At 43.2% G+C, this 23,786-nt stretch overlaps 1 protein-coding gene across 4 annotated transcripts in view; it reads right to left on the reverse strand.

The window, feature by feature from the left end:
• The window catches only part of fto (FTO alpha-ketoglutarate dependent dioxygenase), a 426,363-nt gene that overhangs the window by 14,291 nt on the left and 388,286 nt on the right, over window positions 1-23,786 (reverse strand). For all 4 annotated transcript variants that reach the window (XR_005943490.1, XM_041191082.1, XM_041191083.1 and 1 more), the window contains one exon: window positions 18,878-19,023. Coding sequence is in view for 3 of the 4 variants with exons in the window: in XM_041191083.1 (XP_041047017.1) it covers window positions 18,878-19,023 (146 nt within the window). In the remaining variant the exon portion in view is untranslated. The remainder of the gene's footprint in view (window positions 1-18,877; window positions 19,024-23,786) is intronic.

The raw sequence follows: 23,786 nt of genomic DNA on the forward strand, positions 1-23,786 counted from the left end.
TTGGAAGAATGAATGAAATCTTATACCGGAATTTCTATTGTCAAGGCAAAACAGCTAATTCATTACCCGAGTACCTGGCTTCTAAATCTTGCATATTATTGGCCATATTGTCTGATTTTGCTTGATGTAAAGGTTTGCCCATTTGTTTTCCATTTAAGATCACTGAGGGATGAATTTGCATCCCCATACAGGAGAGACCTGTGGGTACAAAGATTTGTGCCACTGGTCAGCACGCTGGTTTGCATGCACCATCCTGTCCCGGGGCCATTTTTTGGATGTGGGATGGGGTGGTAGGGGGTCAGAAGGGCTATGTGCTCAAAAGTGGCCAATAGCCAATTAAGGGTAATAAAAGGCTCATAAATTGGATGAATATACCATCAACAAAGATGACCGACACCTCTACAGCAAGATTAACATGGAAGTCCATGGTCACCAATGCTTTTTTAGGGCATGGTACCCGAAGAGAGAGAGAGAGAAAGGCCTATTATCGCCTATTGTCAAAGGAAATTCCAGTTGTCTAGCGGTCCCCCGAGTTGTTAGAGATTGGGCCAACTGCCAGGAAGCAGCCTCCCAGGGGTGGGCAGACTGAGTGGGGCGGGGGGGGCAGTGCTCCAGGCAGGCTGTATGGTCCTCTACCTCTGCCTGGTTGCAGTAGCTACAGCCAAAGACCACCCTGTGGAGAAGTTCTTCCTTCACAAAGGTTGGCCAACTTTTTAATTTAAAAAACTATAAGAGACGAGAGAGGGAGTCTCAGGGTGGAGGTGTCTTCTCTCTATTTTACCTGAACTGCAGTTGTTGTTCCTTCTGTGCACTCGAGGGCCTCTGATTGACCTTCATCTTCGAGAACCCACCTGCCATCCTGAATAGTTTGGCGAGCCTGTGCTCTGGCCACTAACTGGCTAATTCAGGGAAAATCACGGCTGGGTGAGTGTTTCCCACACAGTGCGGCATCGTGGCCTCTATTCTAATGTCAGGGGTTCCTAACCAAAATCTTGCCCTGAGTTTAAGGATACCTTAACAATGCACTTAGAAAATCATACTATGATCAGTCAATTAACATGGATATATGAAAGGGAAATGTGTTTGACAAATTTATTAGAGTTTTTTGAGGATGTAAATAGTAGGGTAGATAAAGGGGGATCAGTAGATGCAAAATACTTGGATTTCCAAACGGCATTCGATAAGTGCCACACAAAAGGTTAATACACAAAATAAGGGCTCATGGAGTTGGGGGTAATATATTAGCTTGGATGGAGGACTGGTTAATTGGTAGGAAATTGAGGGTAAAGATAAAAGAGGTATTTTCAAGTTGGCAGGTTGTAACTAATGGAGTGCCACAAAGATCAGTGTTGGGGCCTCAGCTATATACCATCTATATTAATGGCCAGAATTTTATGTCCCACGGGCAGACATGCGCCTGACCCAAACGGACGTGAAATAGTGTGAGATGACATCAGACGAGTGTCCCGACGTCATTGTGCGCTGACGGAATATTTTGCTCAGTGGACTAGCGCGGCAGTCGGAAGCATACCCACTGACAATTAAGTGGGCAATTAAGTCCAACAGCTATTTCACATGGCCCATCCACATTTATGGTTGGCGGATGGGCTATTCTCCCAGGCGGCATTCACATTTTTGCTCAAACCTTGATCCAGGGTGGGCTGAAATCTATGTGGGGAAATAAAATAAAAAGAGATATCTGGATACTGGTGTTTTATGAGGTAAGCTTTCAGGTGCTTTATTGTGCTGCATGGACATATTTTGCAGCATTTTTATTGTGCCCTTTAGTCTGTGGAGGTCTGTAGCTCCCTGGGGCAGCTGTCTGCCTTCAGGGTGCTCTCTCGAACAGCTCACCTGCAATCTCAGTTACGTCGGCGCTCACCCTCTTCCCATCCCCACCCCGGCAGCGCTGAGCATTACAGCAAGCGTTTCATGTCAGCTGGCCGTTAACTGGCCAGCCAGCTTGAAATCATGGTCGGGGGCCGATCCCAGCCGGTGGCCCATTTCCTGTCAGCTCCCAGACCCGCCGATCAAGCGCCCCCGATGACCAAAAAATTCAAGCTAATGATGAAGAGACCAAGAGTATTGCATCAAGTTTGCTGACAGTACAAAGTTAGGTGGGAATGTAAGCTGTGAGAATGACACAAAGAGGCTGCAAACAGGTCTGGATAGGTTAAGTGAGCAGCATGGTGGCAGCTGGAGTATTATGTGGAGAAGTGGGAGGCTATTCACTTTGGTAATAAGAATATAAATGCACATTAATCTTTAACAAGTGTGAAATTTTTAAATGTTGATATTCAGAGAAACTTGAGTGTACTCATCAACTAAAAGTTAGAAATCATACAAAATCTATTGCAGAGAAGGAGGCCCATTGTGTCTGTTGCCGGTCAATGAGGAGCTACCCGGCCTAATTCCACCTTCCTGCGCTTGTTCGTAGCCCTGCAGGTCATGGCTCTTCAAGAAGGCATTGATGTACTTTTTAAATGTGGTGAGTGTTTCTGGCTTTACTCAGGCACTGAGTTGCAGATCCTTACCACCTCCTGGATGAAAAGATGTTTCCTCATCTCCCCTCTAACCCTTCTACCAATTGCTTTAAATCTATGCCCCCTGGTTTTTGATTCCTCTGTTAAAGTAAATTGGTCATACCTATTTACTCTATCTCAGCCCCTCATAACTTTATACACCTCAATTATATTACCCTTCAGCCTCCTCTGTTCCAAGGCAAACAAGCCCAGCCTATTCAATCTTTCCTTAGCTAAAACTTTTCAGTTCTGGAAACATCCTTATAAATCTCTGCACCCTTTCTAGTGCAATCACATCTTTATTGTAATGTGGTGACCAGAACTACATGCAGTCCTCGAGCTCGTTGTCTCACAAGTATTGGATTCAGTTCTAGCAGAACTTGATGTGTGGCTCTTGTATTCTACGGCTCGGCTAATAAAGGAGAGCATGCCATATGCCATCTTAACCATCTTATTGTCCTATCCTGCTACCTTTAAGGATCTGTGCACATACACTCCAAGGTTTTTCTATTCCTCCACATTACTCAGTGTCTTCCCATTTAATCTGTATTCCCTTGTTTTACCTTGTGATACCTCCCAAAATGCATTACTTCACACTTCTCTAGGTTGAATTTCATTTTCCATTCAGCATGCAGGTACAGAAAGCAATTAAAGCAGGGAATGGCAGTTTGGTCCTTATCACAAGGCGACTGGAGGACAAGAATATAAAGTGTGCTCTCTTTGTATCGGGCTTTTGTGAGACCACTCCTTGAATACTGTGCACAGTAATGGTCTCGGTATATAAGGAAGGATACACATTCCTGGGATAAGAGGGCTGTCGTATGATGAGAGGCTCAGTAAACTCTTTGGAGTTTAGAAGAATGAGAGGTAATATACAAGGTCTTGAAGGGGCTTGAAAGGGTAGATACTAAGAGATTGCTTTGTTTCCTTTGGCTGGGAAATCGAGAACTCGGGGGCAGAGCCTCAGGGTAGGGGGTTGATGGTTTAAGACTGAGATGTGGAGAAATTTCTTCACACAAAGCATTGTGAATCTTTGGAACTCTGTACCCAAGAGGACTTTGGACGCTCCATTGTTGAGTATATTCAAGGTTGTGATAGAAGGATATTTATGCAGGAATTTTATGGAGGTGATTGGGAGGGATGGTGGGGTGGGGGGGGGGACATCCCAGCCACTGGCTGGAGAGCTGGCAGGAAACCCACATTGCCTCTTTTGGGGATAGTTCGCCAAATTACGAGCCTATCGAGCAATTAACAGGCCATTGGTGGGCCTTCCACAGAATCAGGCCCCTTGGGCTGGGAAGTCTCACCGAGAGCTGCCAGCCAATCAGAGGCTCACAGCTCTTTTGCTCAGTAACGCCACTATGGAGGCATTGATTGTTGTGGGAAACACACACACACCAAAGATCCAGGATCGGAAGTAATTGATGATGGGAGGTGTTTTGTGAGCTGTAGGGAGGGGGCTGGATGGGGTTGGTGCCAAGGGCAGAGGATGGCTCTCACCGGGCCCCCTCTTCCCAATGCCAGGTCCCTCGATCAGGCAATGAGTGCCTTTGAATGAGGGAACACCCCTGAGAGACCAAAAGCAACCCACACACGTTTGCTTGTCATGCTCCCTGCCTAGCAACAGGTCAATCTACCTTAATTGTCCAGCTAAGGGCCTCAATTGGCTGCATTGCAGGAAGTCCACCTGAAGAGCCTGAATAAATGCCCTGCCACCTCCCCCAACAAACTCACCACATGGGAGGGCATACGATTCCGCCATTAATCTCTTCAGGGAATCAAGGGATATAGGCAGCAGGTAGAGAAGTGCAGTTGAGGCAGAAGATCAGCCATGAATGATGGAGCAGGCTCAAGTGGCCATATGGTTTACTCCTGCACCTATCTCTTAAGTTCTTATTGGTCAGAATCTTCGATCATGATCTTGGAACCTGGTCATGCACTTTGTAATTTGTGGTGTTTGACCAATTTTTCTCGCCATACAAGGAACAGCTTGCTTTGGATTTAAGTTTTAAAAGCTACCTGGAATAGCAATCTCAGTGTCAACAGCTGGTGTAGCAAAGCACCTTCTATAGCAGCTTCCACCTAGAAGGACAAGAGCAGCAGACACAAGGGAACACCAAGACTTGCAAGTTCCCCTGCAAGACACACGCTATCTTGACTTGGAACTATATACCGTTCTTTCACTGTTGCTGGGTCAAAATCCTGGAGCTCCATTTCTAACAACACTGTGGCAGTTCAAGAGGCAGCTCACCACCACCTTCCCAAGGACAAGTAGGGATATGCAAGAAATGCTGGCCTAGCCAGTGCATTCAAATCTCAAGAACGAATAAAAAAAAGCAACAGCATGAATTATTTTTTTCACTCATTCATTGAATGTGGGCATTTATTTTACATCCATAATTGCCCTTGAAAAGGTGGTGAGGTGTTGCCTTCTTGAACCACTGCAGCCCATGTGGTGTAGGTACACCCACAGTGCTGTTAGGGAAGGAGTTCCAGGATTTTGACAAAGCAACAGTGAAGGAACAGCAATATATTTCCAAGTCACAATGGTAAGTTGCTTGGAGAGGAACTTCGAAGTGATGGTGTTCCCATGGATCTGCTGCCCTTGTCCTTCTAGATGGCATGGTCATGGGTTTGGGAGGTGCTGTCTAAGGAGCCTTGGTGAGTTCCTGCAGTGCATCTTATAGATGGTACACACTGCTGCTACTGTGTATTAGTGCTAGAGGGAGTGACTGTTTGTAGATGAGATGCCAATCAGGCAGCTGCTTTGTCCTGGATTGTGTCAAGATTCTTGAATGTGTTTGGAGCTGCACTCATCCAGGCAAGTGGGGAGTATTCCATCACACTCCTAACTTGTGCCCTGTAGATGATGGACACACTTCGGGGAGTAAGGAGGTGAGTTACTTGCATCAGGATTCCTAGCCTCTGACCTGCTCTTATAGCCACAGTATTTATATGGCTGGTCCAGTTCTGTTTCTGGTCAATAGTAACCCCCGGGATGTTGATAGTGGGAATGCAGCGATGGCAATGCCCTTGAATGTCACGGGGTGATGATTCTCTCTTGTTGGAGATGGTTGTTGCCTGGCACTTATGTGGTGCAAATGTTACTTGCCACTTCTCATTCCAAGCCTGGATATTGTCCAGGTCTTGCTACATTTGGACATGGACTGCTTCAGTATCTGAAGAGTCGCGAATGGTGCTGAACATTGTGCAATCATCAGCGAACATCCCCGCTTCTGACTTTATGTTGGAAGGAGGAGCATTGATGAAGCAGCTGAAGATGGTTGGGCCTAAGGCATTGCCCTGAAGAACTCTTGCAGTGACGTCCTGGAACTGAGATGACTGACCTCCAACAACCACAACCATCTTCCTTTGTGTTAGGTATGACTCCAACCAGGAGACAGTTTTCCCACTGATTCTCATTGACTCCAGTTTTCCTAGGGCTCGGTCAATGCTGGCTTGATGTCAAGGGCATTCACTCTAACCTCACCTCTGGAGTTCAGCTCTTTTGTTCATGTTTGAACCAAGGCTGTAGTGAGGTCAGGAGCTGAGTTGGCCCTGGCGGAACCCAAACTGAGCATTAGTGAGTAGGTTCTTGCTAAGCAAGTGCTGCTTGATAGCACTGTTGATGACCTCTTCCATCACTTTACTGATGATCGAGAGTAAACTGATGGGGCAGTAATTGGCTGGGTTGGGTTTGTCCTGCTTTTTGTGTACAGGATATACCTGGGCAATTTCCCACATAGCCGGGTAGGTGCCAGTGTTGTAGCTGTACTAGAACAACTTAGCTAGGGACGCGGCAAGTGCTGGAGCACAAGTCTTCAGTATTATTGCCGGAATATTGACGGGGCCATAGTCTTTGCATTGTCCAGTGCCTGCAGTCATTTCTTGATATCGCGTGGAGTGAACCAAATTGGCTAAAGACTGGTATCTGTGATGTTGGGGATCTCTAGAGGAGGCCAAGATGGATCATCCACTCAGCACTTCTGGCTGAAGACTGTTGCAAATGCCTCAGCCTTATCTTTTATATTGATTTGCTGGGCTCCCCCATGACAATGGGGATATTTGTGGAGCCTCCTCCTCCAGTAAGTGGTTTAGTGGTCCACCACCATTCACAACAGGATGTGGCAGGACCGCAGGCCTTAGATCTGATCCTTTAATTGCAGAATCGCTTAGCTTTGTCTGTCACTTGCTGCTTCTGCTGTTTGGCATGCAAGTAGCCCTGTGTTGTAGCTTCACCAGGTTGACACCTCATTTTTAGGTATGCCTGGTGCTGCTCTTGGCATGCCCCCCGGTGCTTTTCATTGAACCCGGGTTGATCCCCTGGTTTGGTGGTAATGGTAGAGTGGGGGATATGCCAGGCCATGAGGTTACAGATTGTGGTTGAGTACAATTCTGCTGCTGCTGATGGCCTACAATGCCTCATGGATGCCCAATCTTGAGTTGCTAGGTTTGTTTGAAATCTATCCCATTTAGCACGATGGTAGTGCCACACAACACGATGGAGGTTATTCTCAGTCCGAAGACAGAATTTTGTTTCCACAAGGACTGTGCAGTGGTCACTCCTACTGATACTGTCATGGACAGATGCATCTGCAGCAGGCAGGTTGGTGGGGATGAGGTCAAGTATGTTTTACCCTCTTGTTGGTTCCCTCACCATCTGCCGCAGACCCAGTCTAGCAGCTATGCCCTTTAGGTACTTGGCCAGCTTGCTCTCTAGTGGTGTTACCAAGCCCTCTTGGTGATGGAGTTCCCCACCCAGAGTACACTCTGTGCCCTTGCTATCCTCATTGCTTCCTCCAAGTGGTGTTCAATGTGAAGGAGCACTGATTCGTCAGCTGAGAGGGGACACTATGTGGTAATCAGCAGGCAGTTTCCTTGCACATGTTTGACCTGGTGCCACGAGGACTTCATGGGGTTCGGAGTCAATGTTGCTGACTCCCAGGGCAACTCCCTTCCGACTGTATACCATTGTACCACCACCGCTTCTGGGTCTGTCCTGCCGGCGGTTTAGGACATACCAAGGGATGGTGCTGGTGGTGTCCGGGACATTATCTGTAAGGTATGGTTCCGTGAGTATCGCTATGTCAGGCTGTTGCTTGACTAGTCTGTGAGATAGCTCTCCCAAGCCCCCAGATGTTCATAAGGAGGACTTTGCAGGGTTGACAGGGCTGAGATTGCCGTTGTCGTTTCTGGTGCCTAGGTTGATGCCAGGAGGTCAGTTTGGTTTCAATCCTTATTGACATGTTTTTAGTGGTTTGATAAAACTGAGTGGCTTGCTAGGCCATTTCAGGGGGCAATTGCTGTGGATCTGGAGTCACGTGTAGGCCAGATCAGGTAAGGACAACAGATTTCCTTCCCTAAAGGTTATTTGTGATTATATTGCCCAGGGTCAGGCTAGGCCTACCAATGATGCCTCCATCAGGACTTTCTCATTTCCTACGACATTAAGGCTTCTCCTGAACTGAATCCACTTTTGGTGACTATTGTACAAGCAGGCACAGGGAATAAGAGATGGCCCTCTGCCATCCCTTTTCCTCACCAACCAGATTTGGTAAGAAGTCATATAGAGAATTGCACAGCAAAGTCAATATTGGTGACCTTAGAGTGTGAAAATTCATTTAGGCTGTTTTTGAACAACTTTTGTGCCTGAAGGAAGAAGCCCAAGGATCAGAGTGCTACATCAATGATTGCAGTATGGCGGATGGGAATTGGTCCAGGAATCTCCCAGTCTACGGCCCAGAAATCCATAGAACAGATCACTGATTGGCTGTTTGCTAGGGCTGGCAATTGTGTAACTTTTGCCTGTGATGATGCCAATCAGAATCAGTGGGCATTCTGGTGTGCTTCTCTGGGTGGCTTCCCATAGATCCAATGTTTCATTGACTGCATTCACATGGCAATTTATACAACCAGGTGTGCACGTGGTTCTGGGGAGCTGCTATGATGCTTTCAACCTCCAACCTCCTTGACGTCTTTGGACCTGGAAGCAGACTTAAGAGATGGCTACTGGGGGAGAAGGGATACCCCATTTAAACCATGGCCATTAAATACAATGAGAAAGAACTGGCTATCTATCAGAAACACAACAAATGAAGCCTCACAGCGTTATGATGAATATCACTTGGCATGATGAAGATATGTTTCAAGTGCCTAGCAACCAAGAACAGGAAAGATGGACAGCAGTGCTATCTGGCATGGGGAGGGGCAGACAATAGGTGAGAAGTAGAGCACTTTTCACAACAGTAAGTGGCTAAATATGCAGCTGTACTTACCTTTCCTGGTCTCTACTGAATCCAGGAGTGTTTCGCAACGCTGCTGATCACATCGGCCACCTCCAGCCACACTTTCTTTGGTTCAGTAGCAGGTTTCTTCCTTCCATTGCTGGATACAAGTATCTCTCTCCACTTCTTCACAGACCCCAGCAGCACAGCAAAGGAGGTGTCATTGAAGCCTTTGATCATTCTTAACCCATTTGCACACTTCCAACTAAAACTCCTCCAATCTTCAGATTTACTTTTTGAATACTGGAGTTGAGGTCACTTTGTGCGGGTTCTCATCATGCCCAATGCCACACAATCAACCCAAAACCAGAAATAAAATGATAAAGAGCTGGCTGTGTTAAAGTGCTACTAACAGGACATGCTGAACATACTTAAAAATACCTGGAAAAACTCATCTGCATCTGCGGAGAGGAACACAGTTAACGTTTCGAGTCCGTATGACTCTTCAGCAGAACTAAGGAAAAATAGAAAAGAGGTGAAATATAAGCTGGTTTAAGCGGGGTTGGGAAAGGTACAGCTGGATAGAGAGCCAGTGATAGGTGGAGATAGCCAAAAGATGTCATAGACAAAAGGAAAAGAGGTGTTGAAGGTGGTGATATTATCTAAGGAATGTGCTAATAGGTGACATTAAGGGGAGAAAGCAGGACGAGCAAGGTACAGATAGCCCTAGTGGGGGTGGGGTGGGGGGGAAGGGATCGAAATAGGCTAAAAGGTAGAGATAAAACAATGGATGGAAATACATTTAAAAATAATGGAAGTAGGTGGGAAAAGAAAAATCTACATAAATTATTGGAAAAAAGGGGGATCGGAAAGGGGGTGGGGATGGAGGAGAGAGTTCATGATCTAAAATTGTTGAACTCAATATTTAGTCCGGAAGGCTGTAAAGTGCCTAGTCAGAAGATGAGGTGCTGTTCCTCCAGTTTGCGTTGAGCTTCACTGGAACAATGCAGCAGGCCAAGGACGGACATGTGGGCATGACAGCAGGGTGGAATGTTGAAATGGCAAGCAACAGGGAGGTCTGGGTCATGCTTGCGGACAGACCGAAGGTGTCCCACAAAGCAGTCACCCAGTCTGCGTTTGGTCTCTCCAATGTAGAGGAAACCGCATTGGGAGCAGTGAATACAGTAGACTAAATTGAGGAAAGTGCAAGTGAAATGCTGCTTCACTTGAAAGGAGTGTTTGAGCCCCCGAAACGTTAACTGTGTTCCTCTCTGCAGATGCTGTCAGACCTGCTGAGTTTTTCCAGGTATTTTTATTTTTGTTTTGGATTTCCAGCATCCGCAGTTTTTTGCTTTTATCGTGCTGAACATACTTGCAGTTTTCCATATGATATTGGAGCATCCACTCTGCTCCCAATGCACCTCTGAGTTAAATATACACTAATAAAATGTTCATGATGTAAATAAGGTCTGTCTGGCTTGTCAAAGGAAGTCTAAGCTTATGGGCTGTGTGAGTTGGATCCTGGTGATAAGAATTATTGTTATCCACACTCTGTCCCATAAGGAGTTAACTGGCATTATCCTGGTGGGTATTGCTCCCCCTGATATAAGAAGAACAGTAGCCAGCAAGAAAGAGCGACTCCATCAAACATCAGATGAGAGGCACCTCTATATGGTCTTACACCGATACCCAGCCACCTAAAGTCAAGGAAGAGCTTCATGAACAGTGTTGTTTCATTACAATCAACTCCATCTGAAGCCCGCATCGCCTTGTGGAAAGACTGGCTCACCAGTCTCGAACAACCCCCAGCGATGGAAATTCTTCCGGATGAAAGCCTTCCCCCAGGAGCTAATTGCAACTGGGAAACCTGGAAGTGCCTTAACAGACTTAGGATTGATGTAGGTCGTTCAAAGGTGTCACTAAGCAAATGGGGATATACAACCTGCCCGACAACTTATGAATGTGAAACTGAGCCACAGACTATGCAACATCTCCTGCAATGCCTATCGCTAGAGGAACCCTGTACTGTTGCAGATCTTGCCGAATTCAACAACAAGACTCAAAAATGTGTCCAGTTCTGGCTGGGCCATGTATAGACTGTCCGTGGACATGACAAGAAGTTCTGCAACAAACTTTGGAATCATGGTGAATTAAAGAAGTAATGAATCAACAAATGCATGTTGTGTGTCTGAAATAATTCAGCTTAATATTTAATGTTCAGACTTCATTAGGCCTTCACTTTTATATCAACAGTTGGGTGAAAACTAGCTTCAAGGCAGATTCAAATGCATTGGGTAACTCTCAAGAAGGCCTCTAATCCCCCACCAAGTGGCATAGCCAAGCACTGATATAAAGTGTTGTGATATTTAGATAAGAATTAATGAGGAGCCTCACGTGTAGCTGTTTGGATTACAATGTAGAAGTAAATCTTTGAGAAGTATTTAAGTTGGAACAAAATACAGGCTTGTCTTTCTTTCATTTAAAGCTATACAGCTTAAGCCATGGGAACAGGAGAGCACAAGGCTGTCTTATCATTCTCATCTTTATTGGTTTTGGGCAATTTCTTCTCCAACGGAGCATGTGTCAGCTCAGTTTCAATGATCAAATACAGTTTATTTTTCTAGTGCTTCACCCTCCACTGCAACTTTGGACAGAAATCACACAAGGATCTGATTGAGGGAAATACACCAGAAACAATGAGCATGGTTGTCATTGCCTCTTTATACAGTTTGGGAATTCCAACATGAAGTTCAACATTAGAATATGAAAAAGTGACAGAGCAACAGAACAAATGGTATTCACATCAGGAAAAAATTGCAACCAAAGCTACCTATCAAGGGATAGCCTTATTTGATGCAGTAAGGGAAGGTTAGATGGTCCTCACCAATGTGTCTTTGAAAAGAAGTGTTTCTTCCAGTTGATTTTATTATCTTCATGTTTTGTAGCATATGATGAATTCTTGATGAAAAACTGGTCTTGAGCATTTCCTTCACTAAGAATGCATCTCCTATTTGCTGACCTATTAACACTATAGCATGTTGACTGGGGAGAAGCCTGTAGTCCAAACTAGCCAGTTCCCTCAAGTGAACAGGCGTAGGCAAGAATCCTCACTGGGATAAACACATAGGAAAGGAACAGAGGTGGTAGGAAAGAGATTAATTTAATGAAATTAATGAAAATGTGCCTGCTAGAACTGTAAAACTGCACCAGGCTTTGGCATAGAAGGACAGCTTAAGTAAAACTGATGCACATCGCTGACTGCAAGTGCAGACAGGCAAATAGATCTGTATCTTTTGTAATCAATTCAGCTTGTCAAACATGTAGACAACTTCAACTCCTTCGTCTTGGGTTGATGAAAACTAAAAGTAAGCAAAGACATGTACGAAAGCTTTCTTAAAATGGTTTTGCCCTACAATATTAAGATATAATTTGAACCGTTTCCCAAGTCTGTCTGATCTTCGATTTATGTCAATGTATACAGAGGAGAAGGATTAACTCATACAACACCACAGAAACATGTGACACTAGTTCTGGAACTATTCAAAGATCAGAAATTGCCAGTTATTCAGTTTAGTAATTGATATCATGTTTCCAAAGCCGAAAGGAAGGATAAAGTGTTCCATTTATCAGTCTGACAAATAAAGATGTATAAATAGTTCTGAAGTACAAGAACAGGCAAGTTGCTTCTGCTTTACATCTGTGGGATAATCAGTGTTTCATTTAAGAAGTCTTGCCTTTATCCTTCCAGATAGTAAAACAGACATAATTAATAATATGTTGCTTATGATGGGCTCATTATATTGACTTACTGTTGTAGCAATTTTCCAGCTTAGTTTGTGAACAGCATTGTTATAAAGGCTTAAGGACAAAAACATGTTCCCAGCATATGGAAAATTAAACAATTTACATGCTGCTCCATGTTACTCAATTTATTTTCATTCTTCCTACAGCAGCTTGCACTACTTAATGTCACTGTTGAAATTTTCTGTGCTGAAAGTTGCAAAGAATGTCAAAGAGCTCAAAGGGTTAATGTATTTGTCAGATTGTGAATAGGCCCCATGGTACATATTTTTACTTGTTGGTCCTAAACCAAAATTTCATTTTGTTCACACGGACAGATTGGTTATCATGGGCGGATTTTTGCTAAATAAGCTGGCTGTCCACAATAGATCCTGAAATTCTACTGGTACGGTGTCTTAAAACCGACAACCTTGGGAGAGAGGCTGTGCTGGATTTCAGATCTTGCCGAATTTCAGTTCAGGCAGTTTGGGTCAAGGTGGGGTCAAGGGTCGCTCAGAGCACAGAAATAGAGTATCCCGGAAGTGGCAAAGAGGATAACCAGTTAGATGCTACACCATGCCAATGCAGCACTTAGCTGAATTGTACAAGTCAGTTTTTTTTTATTTTACTCAAATAAAATTGATGCATGGCACATTTTAAAAATGTGCAGTTTTTGGACAATTCTGGTTTTTGGATAGCTGGATATACGATACTGTATTGTACTAGATTAACTGTTGCACTATCACTTTATGTCCCAAGGACTTCAGCATGTTTATGCTTGGTACAGTACATGTCTAATACACATGGCTAGAATTGTTTAATTGAGTACTTCAGCCATGTTAACGTCCAAATCTGATGCTTGAGGAGTTTGAAATTCTGCTGGAAGGTCCTCTAAGCACATGCTGCATTTTTGTAGTAACTGCAGACACGCAATCCATGTACCATGCCTCGATTATTCTGATTGCATTTGCATGGCCCAGAAAGAATGTGGGGTTACTGCTTCTGCAGCCTGTTGTTGGTGCCATGGGGAAGTAGCTCAAAGGTGACTGAAATGTCAAAAAGGGTCAGGCATGTAAATTATAAATAATTACAAAAGACAGAAATTTTTAAAAAATCATTATAGCAGGTGTAAATCCACTTGGAGAAATCAATGTGGAATGTGACTGTAGCAGTCAACTCAAAAAAAATCTAGAGAATATAAGAAGAAAATTAAGATACAAATGAAAGGAAAGAAGAGAGATTAAAAAATAGAAAAAAAAGCAGGTATCTTGTAGTCATATAATCTTGAAAGACTGCTGAAACATGTATTGAACAAGATTCTGATAAAAATGTTATGAGCCCCTTGCTCCACCTTTTTGTGGTTTTCTTAGGCTATGTCAATTATGACCAAAAAAAAGGCAGGCAACCGTGCCTGGTCCTCCTCCAATATCACACTAAGGCCACAGTCGGCAAGTGCGTAGAAGTTGCCCAGGTACAATTTTTAGGCTCTACTGTGAGAAGTATTTGTCCCCTGCTTGTCATTCCCTAAAATGAGACAGCTGAGGTAGGAAACTGAGCAGAGTACTGATGGGGGTGAATGAGGGATGAACGAGGGAGTAGTGAGGCAAAATACCACTATTTCAACAGAACCTTATTACAGTGCATAAAAGCAAAATACTGCAGATGCTGGAAATCTGAAACAAAAACAGAAAATGCTGGAAAAACTCAGCAAGTCTGATGACAGCATCTGTGGAGGGAGAAACAGAGTTGACATTTCGAGTCCGTATAACCCTTCTTCAGAGCTCTGATGAAGGATCGTACGGAATCAAAATGTCAACTCTGTTTCTCTCTTATTACGGTGCGGCTTGTTTCATCACAATACCAAGTTATTTTTAAGAAGGGAAAACAGAAGGATAATAGAACTTCCCAAACGTAGTTAAGTGCACACGTGAAAGATTAATTTTGTACAAGGGTACCTTTCTGATAAATGGGACAAGAATCTCATATTTTGCAAATAATATTCTACCCTTCCACACCAGAGAAATATTGAAAGGGCTGATAATTCACGGATGATTAATAAAGTAATAAAGTACACAGCACAGCTCTCACTGTCGGCAGCAAGAATGTCCATCTCTCTAGTATGAAAAAGTACAGACGTCCTTGAAATGAAGCAATAGTAAGAGACCACATGGGGCACCTTCCCATTAACCGACTTGAGATGATTAACACTGCCCTCCCTGACCATTATCGCCCCCCACAAAACAAGCTGTCTAGAGACCAGGCAGTGCAAATGAAACAGTAAAAGAACAGCAATCTGTCTCAAAGCCCCGCTGCAGGTGCAAACCATTCCAACTCGCCTTCCTGCCCTGTTGCCACCCCCCTTTCAACTTAGTTCCAGCAGGCACAATGCTACCCAAGCCAGCACACTCAGTGTACATGTGTATAATATCAATGCATGAAGATAGTCATGGAATCATACAGCACAGAATATTGTGCAATCAGTCAGCCTGTCATGCCTATGCTGACTTTTTGAAAGAGTCATCGAAATTAGTACCACAACCAAGCTTTTAACCTATAATCCTGAAAATTAGTTCTAAGCAGTGATTTGTAGAAGTTTAGCATGACTTTATTTTTGTACTCATTGGCTCTATTTCTAAAGCCATATTAATTGGCCTACCACCTTTAAATATTTGTGAATATGGACCGCTCAGGTCCCTCTGCTCTTGCACCTCACTCAAAATATAAACCATTTAAATTATACTGCCACGCCATGCTGTTCCTCCCTGTGACAGTGAAGGCAGTGTTCCTTTGTGTCTGCTGCCCTTGTCCTTCTAGGTGATAGTGATCATGGGTTTGGAAGGTGCTGTCTAAGAAGGCTTGGTGAGTTCTCACAGTGCATCTTGTACTGTTCTTGTACTCACTGTACTTGCTAACAGGTGTGTCGATGGTGAAAGGAGTGAATGTTTGTGGATGGGGTGCCCATCAGGTGGGCTGCTTTGTTCTGGATGGTGTCAAACTTCTTGCGTGTTGTTGGAGCTGCACTCATTCAGGCAAGTGGAGAGTATTCCATCACATTCCTGACTTGTGCCTTGTAGGTGGTGGACAAGCTTTGGGGAGTCACGAGGTGAGTTACTTGCTGCAAGATTCCTACTCTCTGACCTGCTCTTATAGCCACAGTATTTATATGGCTAGTGCAGTTCAGTTTCTGGTCAATGGTAAGCCCCCAGGATGTTGATAGTGAGGATTTCAGCAATGGTAATGCCATTGAATGTCAAGGAACGATAGTTAGATTCTCTCTTGTTGGAGATAGTCACTGCCTGGCACTTGTGTGGTGCTAATGTTACTTGCCACTGTCAGCCAAGCCTGGATATTGTCCAGGTCTTGCTACATTTGGACATGGACTACTTCAGTATCTGAGGAGTTGTGAATGGTGCTGAATATTGTGCAATCATCAGCAAACATCCCAATTTCTGACCTTATGATGGAAGGAAGGTTATTGATGAAGCAGTTGAAGGTGATTAGGCTGAGGACACTACCCTGAAGAACTCCTGCAGTGATGTTTTGGAACTGAGATGATTGACCTCCAACAGCAATAACCATCTTCCTTTGTGCTAGGACTCCTTGATGCCACACTTGATCAAATGCTGCCTTGATGTGGAGGGCTGTCATTCTCACCTCACCTCTGGGGTTCAGCTCTTTTGTCCAGGTTTGAACCAAAGCTGTAAAGAGGGGCCCTGGCAGAGCACAAACTGAGTGTGATTGATCAGGTTATTGCTAAGCAAGTGCTGCTTAATAGCACTGTTGATGGCCCCTTCCATCACTTTACTGATGATCGAGAATAGACTGATTGGGCGGTAATTGGCTGGGTTGAATTTGTCCTGCTTTTTGTATACAGAGCATACCTAGGCAATTTTCCACATGGCCGAGTAGATGCCAGTGTTGTAGCTGTACCAAAACAGCTTGGCTGGGTGCGCAGCAAGTTCTGCAGCACAAGTCTTTTGTACTATTACCAGAATATTGCCAGGACCCATAGCCTTTGCAGTATTCAGTGCCCTTAGCTGTTTCTTGATATCATGTGGAGTGAATGGAATTGGCTGAAGACTGGCATCTGTGATGCTGGACTTGCGGAAAAGGCCAAGATGGATCATTCACTTGGTACTTCTGGCTGAAGATTGTTGCAAATGCTTCAGCCTTATGTTTTACACTGATGTGCTGGGTTCCCGCATCATTGACAATGGGGATATTTGTGGAGCCTCCTCCTCCAATGAGTTGTTTAATTGTCTATGTGGGTTTAAAAGATGGATATGGCAGGAGTGCAGAGCTTAGATCTGATCCATTGTTTGTGGAATTGCTTAGCTCTGTCTATCACTTGCTGCTTATGCTGTTTGGCACACATGTAATCCTGTGTTGTTCACCAGGTTGACAGCTCATTTTTAGGTATGCCTGGTGCTGCTCATAGCATGCCCCCTGGCATTGAACCAGGGTTGATGCCCTGGCTTTGTGATAATGGTATAGTGGGAAATATGCCGGGCTATGAGTTTACGGATTGTGGTTGATGCTGATGACCCATAGTGCCTCTTGGTTGTCCAGTCTTGAGCTGGTAGATCTGTTCGAAATCTATACTACTTAGCATGCTGGTAGTGCCACATATGACAGAGGGTATCCTCAATGTGAAGATAGGACTTTACCTCCACAAGGAATGCGCAGTGGTCACTCCTACTGCTACATCATGGGCAGATGCACCTGTGGCAGGCAGGTTGGTAGGGATGAAGTCAAGTACGTTTTTTCCCTTTTGTTGGTTCCCTCATAGTCTAGCAAATATGTCCTTTAGGACCCGGCCAGCTCGGTCTGTAGTGGTGCAACCGAGCAACTGTTAGTGATGGACATTGAAGTCCCCCATCCAGAGTACATTCTATACCCCAGCCACCCTCAATGCTTCCTCCAAGTGGTGTTCAACATGGAGGAGTACTGATTCATCAGCTGAGGGAGTTGGCGAGGGTGGTAAGCGGTAATCAAAAGGAGGTTTTCTTGTTCACGTTTGACCTGATGCCATGAGACTTCATGGGGTCTGGAGTTGATGTTGAGGACTCTCAGGGCAACTCCCTTCCAGCTGTATACCATTGTTCCACCACCTCTGCTTGGGATCTGTCCTGCCGGTTGGACAGGACATACCCAGGGATGGTGATGGCGGTGTCTGGACATTATCTGTGAGGTATGATACCACAAGTATGACTATGCCAAGCTGTTGCTTGACTAGTCTGTGAGACAGCTCTCTCAATCTTGGTACTAGCCCCCAAATGTTAGTAAGGAGGACTTTGCAGGGTTGACAGGGCTGAGTTTGCTGTTGTCGTTTTCGGTGCCTAGATTGATGCTGGGTGGTCCATCTGATTTCATTCCTTTTAGACTTTTTAGCGATTTGATGCAACTGAGTGGCATGCAAGACCATTTCAGAGGGCAATTAAAAGTCAACCACATTGCTGTGGGTCTGGAGTCACATATAGGCCAGACCAGGTAAGGATGGCAGATTTCTTTTCCAAAAGGGACAGTAGAGAACTAGGTGGATTTTTCCAACAATTGACTATGGTTTCATGGTCATCATTAGACTTATATTTTCAGATTTTTATTGAATTCAAATTTCACTATCTACCATGGTGGGATTCAAACCTGAGTCTCCAAAGCATTACCTTGGGTCTCTGGATTACTAGTTCAGTGACAATACCACCACGCCACTGCCTCCCTGACTGCAGCAGTTTAAGAAGGTAGTTCAACACTCCTTTCTCAAGGACAGTTAGGGATGGAAAATAAATACCGGTCTTGACAACCCATGAATGTACAAATTAAAACAAAACAAAAATATGAACACAGTACGTTGCCTGACTTCGGTCACAAGTTCAATTTTTTGTTAAAAAAAACAGGAATTTTTGTCTAGTCTGACCTCTCACAAAATAAAGTTTGAACAATTACATGTGTAACTCAATAACAAACAAGAAAAACTAGTCAAAGTTAGACCAAATGGTTGTATCATCCATCAGGTGCAGTCCATCTGATTTGGAAGATAAGATCAAGCCATTTTCAACAATCAGTACCATGCCTCTGAACAGCATTAACAAGTTTCCAAGAGTTCAAAAAATATATTGGGGCTGATAGCCCTGTTAGTTGATACTTTTATTTCTCCTAACTTTTTATGAAATAAATGTGGCATAATGGTGCGGGATGGAGGGAGGAAGGAAGAAAAATACTTTTTTATTCTTGGCTTATGTCAAGTGTAAGGAATTATAATGTATGATGAGCACAGCAATGCTAAGGAAATATGATGAGATAATAGTAAGGAAATTTATTAATTGGCACTGGCAATGTTTTCTCCACATTTACCTGCAGGCATGAGCTGATTCCTCAAAAGTGAAATAATTTCTTCCAAGTCAAATGGTAGAGGCATATTGGGGTCTCCATTGCACCAGTGAGGACGACATTCTGGCTGCTCATCAACTGGTAGACTATTGGCAAGTCTGGACTGACACCTGGAACAAAAACACAAGAGTTGTCAAAAGTACAAAGTTAAAGCAATTTCATCAATGTAACTAGATCAAAACAAATTACATAAGGACCAGAGTTAAAGTCAAAAGAAACTTTAAAAAATTTTCTTATTAAAGTAATTCCATCATGAAACACAATCTAAAATATCTGGGAGATAAATCCTTCATCTTTATGGTAATAAACTCTTAAGCTAGGTTTGAGTTCATTGACAATATTTGCCAACTGTTAATGCAAGTCAAGCATGCCGTTGGAAAACAAAGAGCATATTGTTGCACAATCCCCTGAAGCGGATCTGGCTTATATTGTCTCATACATGTTGTAATTTTCTCATCAGCTTCATTAAGTTGGGGAGTAAAAATTGTTTTAACTTGTAACTTTTGACTTTGTCTGGCTCTTCAGTAAATTGCTTAATCTGACAGAAAAGATCTTTACTCAATTGTAAGACATTTGTCTTACATGAAATATACTAGATCTATGTTAACATGTCAGGTTTATTAAAAGTAATGTTGAAAACAGTACAGCTCAAAAATGTACTTTGTGACTTGATAACCTAAGATGAAAGCCCACTACAAAACAGATCTTCAAAGCTTGCTCATTAGAATGCAAAAGATGTGGTGCATTTCTTTTAATCACAGATTGCGATACTGCAAAAGCCCCAGCTGTAGTACTGTAATCTCCACAGCATCAGAGATTAGAAGTCAATTTACTTCAGTCTACTGAACATCATGAATTAAATCTCACATTCCTTGCTCCTTTATGACAACTAGATCTCTTTGAAAAAAATTAACACACAAATATGAATTAATCAATATTTGAACTGTCATGAATAACTGAGTTTTAAAACAGACAAATTATAGAACAGGAGTGTTACTAATATAACTATATAAACAGATGCATATTTAATTCTATACATACATTTAAAGTGACTAGGTAGTCAAAGTGTCTAATTGCTTCACAAACACCTACACTATTTAGTCTGGCAGAACATTACATGGTGAGGACCGTATTAACATATAACATACCAATATATCTTCAGTAGCCTACATCATTTTGGGATAATAGCATCTGTTAACATGCACTATTATGTAGCACATCAGTTCATAAATAATAAGATTATCCGACCTCAGGGCCCTGAAAAGAGTAATGTGTTTAAATGTTCTCATTATTTATTTAAAACAAGAATTAAGGGAACAAAAACTATGTAGGACAGCTCAGTTACTATAAATGACTGAGTGCATAGGATAAGTAAAATTCCAATTATAACACTTCTATATCTCTCAATAAAAAAGGAGCTTTAATTTTTTGGTATTTTAAAATTTTGTTTTTAAATCAGAGTTGAAACATTGTTAAAAGAGTCTTAGGGCTGGTTATAATACTTACAAAGACATAATTAGCCAGTTTTGCTAAGGTGTGGGTTAATTAAGGGTTTCTGAGCAGTCAATAGAAGGTTAATGTAAAAGTCAAGGGACAGTATGCCTTTCAGCTCAGCATCACTCTGCACTAAATGACTTCAACATTGAGCTTGGTCTTTAAGATCAATAGTTTTTCATAGCAAAGCCATTCGTGTGACTTTTAAAGCTGTGCTATCTTTTTCAGTTGGGCTGTACTTCAAAATTATTTTAAATTCAGATCCACACAAAAAAATTGCTCTGATTAAGTGTTTTTACCAAAACAGCTGCAGCCTTTCTTGTTTCAAAGTCATTTTCTAGTTTCTGTGAGAAAAAGGGATGGTTGGTAAGCATAATGTACTGAGATAAAAGCAAAATACTGCGGATGCTGGAAATCTGAAACAGAAACAGAAAATGCTGGAAAAACTCAGCAGGTCTAACAGCATCTGTGGGGAGAAAAAAAAAAGAGTTAGCAATTCGAGTCCTAATGACTCTTTTTCAGAACTCTGAAGACGAATCATTAGGATGGGAAACGTTAACTCTTTTTTTCTCTCCACAAATGCTATTAGACCTGCTGAGCTTTTCCAGCATTTTCTGTTTTTGTTGTTGAAGCATAATGTACTGGTTGGTTGCAGATCTCAGAGGTGAAGCTAATGTAACTGAGTGGAACCTTAAAATAGTCTGACAAATAAAAGCACTAAATAGCTGCAGTCGCAGTTAATTGTTGGGTAATATTTGTAAGGACAGACCTTAATATAAGGTGTGGTGGGCCACTGTTGGGCAAAATGCTAAAATAATGCCAATAATATCACTAGAATACTGATGGCTAAAAATTTGAAAGATCCAGCCAAACTTCAAGCAAGGATAAAGTTGAGGTGGATTGTGACAATGGCAGCACGCCAATACAGGATATTGAAAGGCTAGCAAAATATGATGGGGTATGCAACTCTTTTTTAATGCATTAGGAAATGACAGTGCCATTTCTTAATAAGATGAGTGCAATCTCATAGTTACATTTAAATATACAGAGCTACAACATCAGCTATGCTTTATACCCTGTGTCAGACAGAGCATGGTGCAGCACCTCGATTCAGGCACATCCTTTTAGTCAGTCTCATTAAAGTCTCTGACTCCACTGAAGTGACAGCAGGAGATTACACTGACATTTTAAATACAATGTAAACACTCTGCCCAGCTGATGAGTAAGCTGCTTAATGTTTAAGCCTACACCAACCGCAAGAGGCAGACTGGCACAGGCAATGGTATAATCTTCATGGTGGTCACCATGTTATGATTTAACAGCACACCATTTATAACCAAGCTAACAAAAGAAACACTTAGGAGTGAGATGGAATGGCAATAATAGGTTTTGTATAATTTGGTCATCATCTATCCTCAATATGGCAAGACACTACATATGCAGTCAATTACTGGCTAAAGAAACAAGTACTCTCAAACACACACACCAATCACTTTAAGAAGGGGTCTTGCCCTCACAGTCGCTTTATAAAACCAAACATTTACAACTTTTGATCAACTTTAACTTCCTTCTGCTTTTCTTTCCCATTAATTACTGTTGACTTTTAAAAAAAATGCTTAAATAGTTAGGAGCACTGGGGACTTGGCCAGTAGGAGTTACAGAGTTCAGCAGCGCGAGAGAATTGAATTAATATTAGCCAAGATACAAATGATAACTGAGGGTATTTCAGTGATCTTATATTTCTAATATACATGTTATTCCAGTTCATTTGTACTGTCAGGGTCAATAAATCCTACAAGTTAGTGTCCCTAATGGGGTTACCAGCATTCACATTTCAAGCAGCACTTAGGGGTGAAATTCTTCTTTTAATGAAAAATTGGGCAACGCCTGTTTTCTCCACAATTAATGATCCCCTAATGAAGTTGCAGGAATGCGCACCTTTAACATGTGCAATTTCTGAGAATGTGATTCTGTTAGCAGCTGCTAATTATGGAGAGAAACAGGATTTCTCCTGTTTTTGGTTAAAAAGCAATTGCATCCCTCCATGTTTTATCTAAAGCAAAGGGAGAAAGAAAAGGAGTTTAAAAGGGTTGTTAAAGTTAACACTAATCCTTTACAATGATTTGTGATTTTTTAACAAAAAAGAATAGTCCCAAAGCAGTGTACCAAAAAAGACACAGGCCAAAACTTTACGTTCCGCAGGCGGGAGTGCACCTGACCCAAATGGGCATGAAATCGCGCGAGATGACGTTGGGCAAGCATCCCGTTGTCATTGTACACAGACGATATTTTGCTTGGTGGGTGCGTGCAAAAGTCGGATGAGTGCCCACCGACAATTAAGAGGACAATTAAGCCCATTAATGGCCCAACTGTCAGCGCTTTTTTGTGGCTCGTTCAACCTTACGGTTGGCAGATGGGCCAATCGGCCACGCGGCCTTTACATTTTTGATGAAACCTCGTTCAAAGGCAGGATTAAATCTCCGTTAGGATGTAAAATAAAAATAAATATCTGGGGACTGTTTTTGTTATGAGATCTGCTTTCAGGTGCTTGATTGTGCAGCATGGACATTTTTTGTAGCACTTTTGGGCTTTCTTTTATTATTTGGAGATCTGCAGCTCGTTGAGGCATCTGTCTGCAGCACCAAACCAGCAGCCACGGTTACGTCGGCACTCGCCCTCTTCCTGCCCCCAACAGCAATGCTCAGCCTTTCTCAGGGCACGTTTCACGCTAGCTGGCCATTAATTGGCTAGCTGGAGTAAGATCGTGGTCAGGGGCTGATTGCAGGCGGAAGCGCATTTCGTGTCTGCTTCCCGGCCCGCCGATTGTACGCGCCTGATGAGTGCAAAATTCAGGCCATGAAGCAAAAAAGACAAGCAGTATGACTTGGACAACATTCAGGTTTAGGCTGATAAGTGGCAGGTAACATTCATTCCACACAAGCGCCAGGCAATGACCATCCCTTGGCATTCAATGGCATTACCATCGCTGAATCCCCCACTATCATCATCCTGGGGGTTACCATTGACCAGCAACTGAACTGGACTAGCCATATAAATACTGTGGCTACAAGAGCAGGTCAGAGGCTGGGTATCCTGTGGCGAGTAACTCACCTCCTGACTCCTGAAAGCTTGTTCATCTATAAGGCACAAGTCAGGATTGTAACGAAATACTCTCTGCTTGCCTGGGTGAGTGCAGCTCCAACAACACTCAAGAAGCTTGACACCATCTAGGACAATGCAACCTGCTTGATTGGCATGCCATCCACCACCGACGCATAGGGGAGAATTTTCTCCCCGTCGAGCGGGTTGCTTGGGAGCGGGCGGGCTCTCGGCGCACCGCTATTTTAGGTGGGCGGGCCAATTAAGGCCTGCCCAGCGT

The sequence above is a fragment of the Carcharodon carcharias genome, chromosome 7 (genome assembly GCF_017639515.1).
Source record: "Carcharodon carcharias isolate sCarCar2 chromosome 7, sCarCar2.pri, whole genome shotgun sequence".
Lineage (NCBI taxonomy): Eukaryota > Metazoa > Chordata > Chondrichthyes > Lamniformes > Lamnidae > Carcharodon > Carcharodon carcharias.